The 12868-nt window shown below is 38.6% G+C and overlaps 1 protein-coding gene across 1 annotated transcript; it reads right to left on the reverse strand.

Annotated features, from left to right (window-relative positions):
* Positions 1 to 4166: 4166 nt before the first annotated feature.
* Positions 4167 to 12399, reverse strand: LOC124276959 (tektin-1-like). The gene is made up of 7 exons (XM_046712617.1): positions 12269 to 12399; positions 10942 to 11150; positions 10233 to 10398; positions 8196 to 8324; positions 7406 to 7549; positions 5837 to 6059; positions 4167 to 5097 (listed from the first exon to the last, which is right to left on the reverse strand). Exons 2-7 carry the CDS (start codon positions 11129 to 11131, stop codon positions 4741 to 4743), a joined length of 1209 nt encoding a protein of 402 aa, XP_046568573.1. The 5' UTR covers positions 11132 to 11150; positions 12269 to 12399; the 3' UTR covers positions 4167 to 4740.
* Positions 12400 to 12868: the final 469 nt, after the last annotated feature.

Genomic DNA, 12868 nt, shown 5'->3' on the forward strand with positions numbered 1-12868 from the left:
TTGTCAATGCTAAACAATCTCAAAATCTGAAACAGAACACATTTCAGCAAGTACTGCGTGCTGCGATATGTCAGAAGTGGTCATTAACTACTTCAAATTGAGAAAAAATAACCTATCAAATTAGGTCTTTCTGCGTGTCTTGCACCCCGTAGACCCGGGTTCGATTCCCCACATGGGTACAATGTGTGAAGTCCATTTCTGGTGTCCCCCGCCGTGATATTGCTGGAATATTGCTAAAATCGTCGTGAAACCAAAGTCATTGACTCACTCACTTTGTGTCTTGGTGGAATTATTCATTTGAGGATTGAAGTTTTGTTGACAATTATCGGCTGATGAAGACAGTGCCACATGTGTGCAAATTTCATGATGTGCAAAATATTGACGATTCTGTAACTCTCCACTTGATTGAACTCTCCATGTGATTGACAAAGTAATAATGCAGCATACTGACATTCATCGGGAAAAGTGAGTGAGTGAGTTTAGTTTTACTACGCACTCAGCAATATTCAAACTATATGGCGACGGTCTGTAAATACCAGACACTCCAGTGATCAACAGCATGAGCATCGATCTGCGCAATTTGGAACCGATGACATGTGTAAACCAACCCGATCCCGATAGTTGCCTCTTACGACAAGCTTTGGTTACTGAAGGCTCATTCTAACCCTGACCTTCACGGGTCATTGGAAAAGAATGAAAGCAGGTTTGGTAGTGTTCATTTAGGCAAGGTCGCTCGCTACTGTCTATATCAGTAAATGTACAATAGCAATAACAATGACTGGATGTATAAATGTCGTATATCGCTTTTGTGTTTGTGGTGTCAAGAGTGTGCACGTTGTCTAGAGCATCATGTCGCCGTGAGGTAGCCCAGTGGTTAAAGCATTTCCCTTTCACGCCGAAGGCCCAGGTTCGATTACCCACATGGGTACAAAGTGTGAAGCCCATTTCTGGTGTCTCCCGCCGTGATATTGCTGGACTATTGCTGAAAGTGGTGATAATGGTCCTCCACATGGTCAGGCATCGTGACCTGATTGGGTGGATTCTTGCTCACATACCAATCACTGGATTGTTTGGTCCAGTCTTTATCTACAAGCTGTCACTGTACAGCTGGAAAATTGCTAAGTGAAGTGGAGCGGTGGGGTAGCCTAGTGGTTAAAGCGTTGGCTCATCACGCCGAAGACGTGATTCCCCGCACATGGTTACAATGTGTGAAGCTCATTTCTGGTGTTCCCCGCAGTGATATTGCTGGAATATTGCTAAATGTGGCGTAAAACTAAACTCACTCACTCACTGAGTGAAGTGATGAATAACAAACCAAAATGATTTGTATAAGGTACAAGTCTAATTAATGGATAAATTATAATTTTGTGCCTTTTAGGGCTTTTAGTTTTTCATAACCTGATTCATGGAAAACAGCATGAATATTGAAGAATACAGGTTCCTTCTCGTGAGAAAGGATAAAAATATGAATTTAATTCGTTTGTTAAAGATCTGCCAGTTAAGTAATTAAGGAAACCCTGAGATACTTCCTGGGGTACTTTGTAACACTGATAGTCAGTTTACTATAATTCAACCTTTTGCATGGCAGTGATACCTCTCTGCAAGAAGATCTAATAAAGTGTTCCACAGAAGGAGGCATCGTTAACTGTGAGCGAACATTTAGAGCCCCACAATTTTCAAACAGATTTTTATGTCCATGCCTCCATAAATGCAAAACAATATTGCAGGCAAAATGCAAAAAGTATTGCACTCAATTATTTCCACAAAAAAAAACAAAAAAACCTTTAGAGCCCAGTGTAAATTGGGAATGCATTGGTACTTGAGCCAGTTGGATATCAGCTCTGTAAAACAATCTTCTTAATTTTTTAACTACCTTGATCAGAAACAATGATCTTGAAAAGAAAAATGACTCCCTTTTGTAAGAAGATGCTATCTCAAGAGAGATGGGGGTATAAATATCTCAGAAAGTAACACTTTATCCTTTGTCATTGCCATGGTGACTGTTAATACAGAAATAACAATATTCTGCTTTGAATGCTTTGCTTGCTTCTACAGAGAATTATATGTCATCACTACTGCAGGGGCAATTCATCTATTTGAGAAAGGACGGCTGCGCAAGTTCATGGATCTGCCTATGATTAAATAAACTTTCAGGACTAAAGTGGGTGATGGGGGTGGGGGCGTGTGTGTGTGCACCCCTGCATCCTACCTCTGGATCTGCCTATGTACTGATTGGCTGGCATGCAGAGGTATCGTATTGAGGTTAAAGGTCTGATTTTACTGGAATATTCCATATGATACAGATTGTAAACTTGTTTATTTGTAGCCTTGTATGTTGACTGTACGAAGTGTGTATTTAACTTTGTCGTTTGTAGCCAGGATACTTATCTTGCATGTTGGGCCTAATTTATTATTTACCTGGAGCAAAAGATTTATATTTTCACACATTTAATAAACATTTTGCCAGATTGACTATGCTTGTGATTGTGCTTTCTCCATATGGGTACAATGTGTGAAGCCCATTTCTGGTGTCCCCCGCCGTGATATTGCTGGAATGTTGCTAAAAGAGGCGTGAAACCAAACTCACACACACATACATTGACAGGAGGCAGTGGGGTAGCGTAGTGGTTAAGCGTTTGCTTGTCATAACGAGAACCTGGGTTCGATTCCCCACATGGGTAAAATGTGTGCAGCCCATTTCTGGTGTCCCCCACCGTGATATTGCTGGAATGTTGCTAAAAGAGGCGTGAAACCAAACTCACACACACATACATTGACAAGAGGCAGTGGGGTAGCGTAGTGGTTAAAGCGTTCACTCGTCACGAGGAGAACCCAAGTTCGATTCTCCATATGGGTACAATGTGTGAAGCCCATTTCTGGTGTCCCCCGCCGTGATATTGCTGGAATGTTGCTAAAAGAGGAGTAAAACCCAACTCACACACACATACATTGACAAGAGGCAGTGGGGTAGCGTAGTGGTTAAGCGTTTGCTCGTCATGACGAGAACCTGGGTTCGATTCCCCACATGGGTACAATGTGTGCAGCCCATTTCTGGTGTCCCCCGCCGTGATGTTGCTGGAATGTTGCTAACAGTGGAGTAACACTAAACTCACATTGACAATGGACAATGGGGTCCAAACATCCTTGACACTGCGATATGCTCAGCAGATTTGCATTCCTTGGTGGTAAAACAAAGTGAATGAGACACTTACATTACCTTCTTCACACTTCTGCTGACATGTCGTATTACCAACTGATACTGTCTCAAACCCAACACATTCGCATTGGCCACAGGGCTCTAGATAATTTTTCAACATCAGGAGTACATACTCCTTATTTTTCAATATAGGAGTACTGGAAAACCTTAAGAGTCCATTTAGAGTACTGAATGGAATTTAATGGAGTATCAGTAAATGTCTTCCATTTCATATATGCACAACACTGCTACTCTTGTGTAAACAGGTCAATAAACAATAAAACAATTTTTCAGATAAATATGTCTGTAAATGGTTCTAAGACTATACAAAATTGCTGTGGTTCGTATCTGCTAAGTTTTCTAAATTATTTCCTACCATATCGTGCATATTTTTTATCCTTACATGCGCTGATACGGCCCTTATCTGGAGCCCTGCGGCCAGTGATAGAAGTCTAGACCAGGCCTGCAAGTTAGTGATAACATGACCAATCGGTGCACCAAAATGTCACACAGAGACAGCCAGATTCAACCAGATTCTCAGTGGCCTTTTCTAGTGGTGGTCCGATTAATTGAAATAATCGAAGATTGGTACAGTGACTAGACGTCCAAGCAATCGAACATATTTTCTCATAATCGAATACAAGCAATCTTGGAACAACACTTGTTTGTATCAACGATATTTTTTCACAAGGTTGGTTTTGTCTGTCATTCAATTTACAATTCATAAGCTCTACAGCTTGTTCCAAGTCATGATTGAATTTATCTAAAAGACATCAGGAAAATTATGTTCCTAACATGCTAGTCCTCCTTTATAGATGTATCATTTGCAAATGCATTTTGTGCAATTTGAAAAAAACCCCAAAGAACTATGATTTTTCTTTTTTTCTTGTGCATTAATGAAGATAATAGGTGTGTTATGACCTGGTGTTGGTTCCCCCTCTCACCTTTATTCAACAACAACTAAAAGATATAACAGATAAATCCCAGGTTTATTACCTACAATTGTGATAACATTTAAAATCACAGAATATATACTGACAAAATATACAGTGTACACTGGCAAAATTAATCTTCATCACATCAAGACAAGCACAGGACAATAGACACGGTACTTGTTGGTCTCATAAATCAGCAGTTATATTCTTAGGTCAGTGCATCAACATGTGCAGTGGTAATATTGCTAGACGAGAACCATAAACACAGGCTATTTAAAACTTTGGAAACAGAATCATTTGGTGTCAAGATCTGTCACAGCTGAATTGGTCAAATGTTCTGTTAAAGCTCAAACTAATTAAAAGTATAATGACCACAAAGAAGTGTTGTAGATACGAATAATTCTCTCCGACGATTCCATTCTACTCAGTATCAGGAACATGTAAACTACATGACCTTAAATCAACTTTTCTGTTGTTTCGTACAAATATTAACATGAATAAAATTTCAATGGTTTGTAATCTTTAACAGAAGTACATATGTTAAGAGGAGATGCAAATTCATAATCCCAAATGATGAAGATACTGATGAAGTAGCTGTTGGTGTGACCCTCAGTAACTCTGGATGTTGATGCTCTTCCTCATCCCCATGCACTCAACTTCATCAATGAACAGGGTGTTGGCCTTGACCTGAATATCTTCTTCCAGAGATAGTTGGTTACGAATAAGTCCTTTGAGGGAATCTTGGGAATGTTGAAGACGTTCCTGGAGTCGGCTGATTGACTCCTCGATTTCGCCAACTTCTTCGATGAGGCGGTACTGCACATGGTCGCGACACAGTTCCACGTTTGGTCGGTTGGTGCGGGTGTCCAGACGTGTCTGAGCCAATTTTAGTGGGGATTCTTTGTCCGCGATGGCTTTCATGAGGCGTGAGATGTTCTCCTCGATCTCATTGATCTGACCAAGAACCTGGAGAAGGAAGTGGTTCAATGTTATTACACTGACAACACAAGACTATGGACAATAATTAGTTATCAGAAGCTGATTTTCAAAATACAGCCAACAGATTTGTTTTTGCATACCAAGAACTATTGATTAACTTAACTGTCAAAGAAAGGTTTTGTCCAGAAAATATAAAGATCAATTTTTATGTTGAAGCTTTGACAATTTTGGTGGTTTCACCCATTTTGTTCTGGGGAGGTATGGGGGTCATTAATTTTGTACACATGTACTAGGGGGGGCATTAATTTTGTACACATGTACTAGGGGGTCATCAATTTTGTACACATGTACTAGGGGGTCATCAATTTTGTACACATGTACTAGGGGGGTCATTAATTTTGTACACATGTACTAGGGGGGTCAGCAATTTTGTACACATGAACTAGGGGTCAGCAATTTTGTACACATGTACTAGGGGGTCAGCAATTCTGTACACATGTACTAGGGGGGTCAGCAATTTTGTACACATGTACTTGGGGGTCAGCAATTTTGTACATGACACGCAAGGGGGTCACAGACTCTTACTTTGTACATAAATTTTAGGGGGGGCATTCACATTGTACATGCTTCTCCATAAAAATCATCGTCAGCCAATGGGTACTATATAGTTTCTCTAACGAAGATCTGGTCTAAATATCATTGTTCTGCTACATCGAGTTTGTTTAACCAAGATGCTGCTATGACTTTCCAACAAGGGCTCCAGTACCTTGTTGAGATGGTCCTCCAGCTTGCCCTTGGTGTCCTTGGCTTCATCGATGCGCTTGCTGAAGGCCAGATCAACAGCCTGGCACTGCTTCAGCATGTCATTGGACGACTGCTGCAGGATCCCGTCAATCAGTGACCTCAGGTCCACGGAGCTCTGTCTCTCCCGCTCTGCCTGCTCAATGTTGGCATTCGAAAAGTCTTGCCAATCTTCTGGTGTAACGGAACTGTTCAAGGGGGATAACTCTTGTTAGGAAATATTTCAAATACATAATTCTCATCCAAGATGAAAAAGTCAAATATCTCAGCTCTGAGATGACAAAGACTCAAATTTCTACCATCGCTTACTTTAGATGAAATACTACAATGATGAAAATCATCATCCAATCATAGTACATGTGTGATAAAAGCGACTGAGATTGTGATACTGACTAGCGAAACTATATCATAGGAAAAGCGTAAAGAGCATTTGGTCTAACAATAGAGAGCCAATACTGCTGGTGAACAGCATAAATTCAGGCTTACGATTTTTGACACCACTGCCTTAAACACATGCCTCAAAATAATATGTTATCAATTTACTGTGAAATACGCATGTTCATGAACCAATTACCCAGAACAATTGAACATGATATATTTCTAGTGTTTCCATGGCATTTGATTGACAAACAACACTAATTATTATGCATATCTTTCCCTATAAACCGTAACAAATTTTGACCACAAGTAGTCTTCTGTTTTTGTATTGATTAATTAAAGGGTAAGGGGAACTATACAGGGGTGGAAATAACTTTAAAATTGCTAGTGTACTCCCGGTACAGTGGCACATGTAAAGTCACTTGCCCTGATAATTATTCCACTATACCGACCGTTTTCTTGCTGACTTTTTAAAAAATAACATAATTAACATTGGAAAGTCTAGTGGACACCGGTACAGTGTGATATACAAATTTGCTTGCCCGACAGAAAAAAACACTGGACTCGGACAACGGGCAATGAGTTATTTCCACCCCTGCTATACTGTATTATTACCCATATGGTGAAACATAACCAGTATCATATATATCGCATGTGCACATATCACTTTTGCCTTGCAACCATTGTTTCCGTATTTCATCTTCTCTTATGTCATTAAACAATTGAACGTGACGAAGAGGGTCGTCACACTTGCTTGCCATGTTTTACTGTACAAATGTATGTGAATAAAATGGATAATAAAGAAATCATTATACTAGAGCAAGTGTTTCATATGACTTATACAAAACTTGTGCAAAACAATGCATTGCCATTGCTCTCTCGCTAGGGCAATACAAAATGTCACGCTTGTTTTGTATAAATCGTATGACACACTTGCTCGTGTAATAATCTCTATTTATATATTGTTTAGTGTTTAGTAAACAAATAAAGAAAAGTATGAGACATCACTGTTACTTAACATAGTCAGGGACAAATCTCTTCAGTTACAGCATACACATTTTTTATGTTTACGTCCATAAATCAAAAATATATTGAATCTATTCTTAATTATTTGTGAAGTAGTCCTCAACTCTGTTGAGTGTGCATCGACACTTACTTTGCCTCGATCTTGGCAGCGCCCTCCTTGTATCTGAGATTGGCCGAGTTGTTGCGGAGATTCTGACAGTACTCATCGATGCTCATGGAGGAGAATTTATCCTTCAGATCTTTCTCCAGCTGGTAACGTGATTTGCGGTTCAGTCTGAAACATTATACACACGTTTGAAAATAAAACCAGTGTTTGTGAAAGATCTGCTGCATCCTTATTTGCATTATCCAAAATATTTGTGTTACCTCAACATGTAATTGAACATCAGCTCTTAGAACATTAATCTCAACATGCAATGAGAGGAACAGCCAGGTGTGCGAGAAAGGATGGAGACGGCACAGCACAGGTAAATGAATAAATAACTTTGTCGGCACTTGTGCACGTGTTTATCGTACACCTGGCTGTTCCTCGCTTTGTACTCCTCCCTCGTAGCAAATAGTGAACTGTGTAAATATTTGAATGATAGTTTGTCAAACAACATTTTTGTTTTTCAGGACATAATTTCTGCAAAAAAATCACAGAGTTGGTCTGATGTTTTGATTATGATCAGCGTTTCATTGAGTATTATATGTTTATAGTTTTCGAGTTAGATTCAGTGAATTCATTGGTCCTCTTTTGAGCCAAATGGACTGTACCTATATGGATTTTTGTCCATCTTCAATACAAGCTAGCAGCCTCAGACTAGCAGGATCATGTGAATTTGAAAAACTGTTATAAATAATCGACTGAAAATGATACAATGATGCATGCAGACGTTCGGACTGGACGACTCAAAACTTTGACAGGGGAGACAACTGACCTGATCTGTTCAGTGCCCTGTTCAAGGGTTCGTCTGAGGAGGGCCTGAATCCCCTCGATCGTCTCCACCTCTTTGATCAGCTCTTTCTGGACATCGTCATGGACCAGGTCGATTCCAATACGCTTCTCTCTGCAGAAACAAACCACATATAAAGTCACACAATGCCACACCACACTTCTCAAAAAGATAATAACACATCTCCCTCAATAACACTAACTATCAGCATTCAGGGAAGCTACCATAAAATTTATTCCAAAAGAATATGTATTTAGGTTACAATATTAAATTAAAATGTTTGAATTTTTGCAATGTTGCATTAAACTGACTATCACACCATCTACCGGCCGACCATTATTTCAACCGAAGCACATAGAGTTATGTCCCTTGGAGGGCTCCTTACGAATATCCTATGCACAACTTGTGATTGAAACCAGTTCGGCAAACACCGACAACACCATGTGCAAGTCAGTTTTCGATGTACGGAGTGAATGTTCAGATTATATGGCAAGTGTTCTCTGTTAGGAAGTTGTTCGCCTTGAAGTTTCAATTATTGATTTCAGGCAAGTCATAAGGAATAATAAGTCTTTTATTGCATCAATAGGAAGCTAAAGTGAGGGCATATGCCCCAATATATATAATATAGGCCAAAATATTGACGAAAATGGGTGACATTGTGCCTTCAACAACAGTTTCACTGCTGTCTCTAATTCCACAAAACCCCATGTTACACTCGTTTCACATAACCACACCCATGGTTTTACCCAAATAAGTGAAACAAATGAGAACATGTTGACTGTTTAGTGATTAGCATATACTGAGGCTGTAACGACTCACTCGCATATTCGGTGAATCGAACAGAAGCCCTTCATGAATTCAATTCGTTATTCGTGGTCACCAGAACCGAATATTAACGAATATTTACGATTTTTTTAAGGGAGCATGTTTTACTTGAACCCTTGTGTACTTTTGGAAAGTGCGATATGCAAGGATTGAATATGTACTAGCAACGCAGTAGCGCAAGTCATGTTATTTTGCCAAGGCCGCACATGGTACTGTCGACTATAACTATTACATACCAAATTTTGCGTGTCATGAGATGAGATAACTGGTTATTGCTGTGACAAATCAAAACTGTCAACATGAGCATTCCATATTGTACATCAATCACTTAGCTACTATATTGTATTCGTGAATAATTATTCGTATTTGTTACCCAATATTCATGATACGTATCATATTCACCACATAGTGTATTCGTTGCAGCCCTAGCATATACAATGTGTAAACTAGGAATCAAACACAAATTTTCCATTCATGTAGTTGAAGTATTAACAGATCATAAGCAAAAACAATCCTTGATCATTTTAAGGATCAAACGCTATTGAATAATAAAATACAAGATTATTTGTATGTACTGAGGACCAAACCGAGTTGCTTCAGACAAATATGTCCTCAAATAAATCGCACAGACATACAAATCCTGGGATTATTGAAAATTTGTTTGTTTGTTGTTTAACACCACACTCAGTAATATTCCAGCTATAAGGCGTCGGTCTATAAATATTCGAGTCTGGATCAGAAAATCCAGTGATCAACAATATGAGCATCGATCTATGCAACTGGGATACGATGACGTGTCAGCAAGCCTGACCACCTCATCCCATTAGTCACCTCTTACTACAAGCATGGGTTGCTGAAGACCAATTCTAACCTGATTATAGAACAATTAATTTACAAGATGCAGAGTCACATCTCTTTGAAATTATAACCTTGCATTCTCAACATCTGTTTGGATTTATTAGGCTTTTGCTCTACTTTTGAAATCTGAACTGACTTTATTTCAAACCCCCTACAAATATAGATCTCCATATATATTTATTCCATTACCTGACCAGCTCAAACAATATCATAACAAAATATAAAAAAATAATATACAAATATTTACTGTTATTTTGATCTGTTGTATTTGTTAGTAAATACACCTGCTAACTATTAGTCACCATTAGTAGCATTAGCACAAACAGGTCATAATCCTACCTGTTCATGAGACACTGTTTTGCTATATGCAGGGGTTCCTCAGTGGACTCCAGGGCTTTTTCTACTCGGGTCTTGAAGGTCTGCAGACTGTCCACTTCTGTCGCTAGACTGTCAAGCTTGTCGTCCAGCTCCTTCTTCCAGTACTTGATGTCATCCAGGCGCTGCTCTGTCAGTCACAATCATCATTATCATATAACTGAGAGTGAGTGAGTTTTATACTGTTTTAAGCAATATTCCAGCTACTGTCAAACCCTGTTGTGTTGAACTCGTCAGGACCAAGGGAACAGTTCGACTTATCTCAGTGTTCAACACCTCCATCAACATAGAAATAATGATAAATATAAGGAAATCGGCTGGGACTGACTAATGAGTTCGACACAACCGAGAATTCGTCTCAACTGAGTTTGAATGAATATTTTCATTGTCATAAAATCTGAATCATTGTTCCAGGGTCTTTAACAATGTTTATAAACATCCTCAAAGACCTGGAATTATTTGAAATAATAAAGATATGCGCACACTGCTATTTAATACATAAATAATCACTCTTTAATTCGTAACTTGATTTTCAAGTCATTTTCAAGTCATATAAAACAAAACATTGGTTATGATGTTAAGCAAAATAACGAAACCTGAATATATTGCAATGAGATTGTTTTTTTTGTTTTCACAGCATTTGATGTGATTTGTTGTTGGTTTGAATTCTTACCAAATTTCTTGTTGACATCCCTTTGAGTCTTATCTGTTCTCTTCTCTGTTTCATCTGATAAACGTTTTGATTCCTCAACTAATCTCTCAGATGCTGCCCTTTCGACTTCAGCATTTGCGTATTTTGTGAGGTTAGACCGAGTCCAGTCCTCATGAGTAAAGCGGGATGGGGCTGAAACCACCTTGGCCATGGCTTCTCAAAAGATGGACCTAAAAATAAACAATAAACATTCAGTCAACTCTATCTATAAATATGTAAATGTTTCATCTATAATTAAGTCAAATTGTGAAAAACAAACACGGGTACAATGATGACTAGAGAATTGGTGAGCAATCTACGTTGTTTGGTCTTCACATAAAGTGAATATAGGGGCTGTAGGTGAAGTCGTAGACCAGACTGGTTTGTAGACGTGGAAATCCGGTGGATTCGAAGGCGGATTGAGCACTGGATTCGTAGACATTAGTAAAATGGGGAAATTTCAACATCATTGATGATGAAAATCGATATTATGACTTTAGTGTAAACCAAAAGTGTTTGAGATTTGTGAAATAAAAAAAAATATATTAGGTAAGTGTGATCAGTAATGAAAAAAACATCAGTTATCCACATTCAACTACGCAGACCAGCAGAGAAGTAGCAGTTGAGAAGAAGGATAAGGTGGGTCACCGACAAAGTAATTAACAACACACTTCAATATACACACAGTATTTCACAATCAAAACAACTCACCACTTCCTAAGTGCAACCTCTTTCCGATGGGTAGACTAATTTATTTTAATCCACCGACGACCTAAATTACAGTGAATACTGTATAACAATTTCATTATTTTCTTCTTGTCGGAAAATTATGAAGAGTAGACTAATTTTGTCTGATCCGCCGACAAAGATTACCTGTACAAACACTTATGGTATATAACCTCAAGAAGGTAAAAAGAAATCCTTCAGCATCAAAATTATCAAAATGTTTACAAAATACTATTATTCAACTATTTATCGTCTACGAAATCACTGTCTACGAACCATGCCGTCTGGGCTACGAATACACCGCGTCTACGAACTGGTTCAGCCTACGAAAACATCGTCTCCCAATATAGGTACGGTATATATTGTAGTAGACCTCCAATATCCTCTTTATCAACTCAAAATGAAGGTGATGAAAAATCGAAGCCGACCCGGTATTCAACAATATAGTCGTTGTGAAGATGCTGAACCATGTAAACAATCCCTCCAGCCTTTACTTTGTTATTGTATCAATATACCAACGGTCATGCAGATGAACTGTGTAAGTGTTATACCATATGACAAGGCATCAAATAAGAAACCTTACCTTGAAAGTTCCGACAGATCACGAATATCGGGCGATTTGGGCGATTTGACCTAAACAGTGTGCTCTTTCCTTCCACAAGCCTATTTGACAGTGGTGATTCCTAGCAACCGTGGTTGCTACAGCAAACTGCGCGTGCGTTAACAGGAAGTTTGTTTGAAACTATTAGTCCCACAACTAATAAGGAACGACATTCGTTTAAGGCGTGGATGCTGGTGCGGTTTCATTTCAAGTGTAATTATTTCGCCTGCAATTTACAGATTAAATATGTTTTATATTTAAAACATTTTTATTCTTATGCCGCTCAATTATTCGACATGTGTTATAATAGCTTCTTTCACCTCATTCGAGAAATCAATTTTCTTGATAATGCATTATTAAAGGCAAATAAATATTTCTTCTCACTAGGTTAAACAATGCATAAAAATAGTAGTAATGACCTCGCTAAAAATGGCCAGGTTTACAGATTTCTAGTAATTGGGGGTAAATCATCATAGATAGAATATATATATATTTTTAAATGCCAGGACAAGTTTGATTTATCCACTCATATATATATGTATACCCAACCTACAGCTAACCAGGTCATCATATTCTCAGATT

The sequence above is a fragment of the Haliotis rubra genome, unplaced genomic scaffold (genome assembly GCF_003918875.1).
Source record: "Haliotis rubra isolate DU_JTF1 unplaced genomic scaffold, ASM391887v1 Scf1054, whole genome shotgun sequence".
Classification (NCBI taxonomy): Eukaryota; Metazoa; Mollusca; class Gastropoda; order Lepetellida; family Haliotidae; genus Haliotis; species Haliotis rubra.

What these genes read in the sequence shown, in the direction of transcription:
- LOC124276959 (XM_046712617.1), bottom strand. Translation starts at nt 11,131, where the DNA reads ATGGCCAAGGTGGTTTCAGCCCCATCCCGCTTTACTCATGAGGACTGG. An exon ending in GCTGCCAAGATCGAGGCAAA is followed by an intron (nt 6,060 to 7,405) that starts GTAAGTGTCGAT and finishes CCCCTTGAACAG; the next exon opens with TTCCGTTACACCAGAAGATT. An exon ending in TGGAGGACCATCTCAACAAG is followed by an intron (nt 5,098 to 5,836) that starts GTACTGGAGCCC and finishes TTCCTTCTCCAG; the next exon opens with GTTCTTGGTCAGATCAATGA.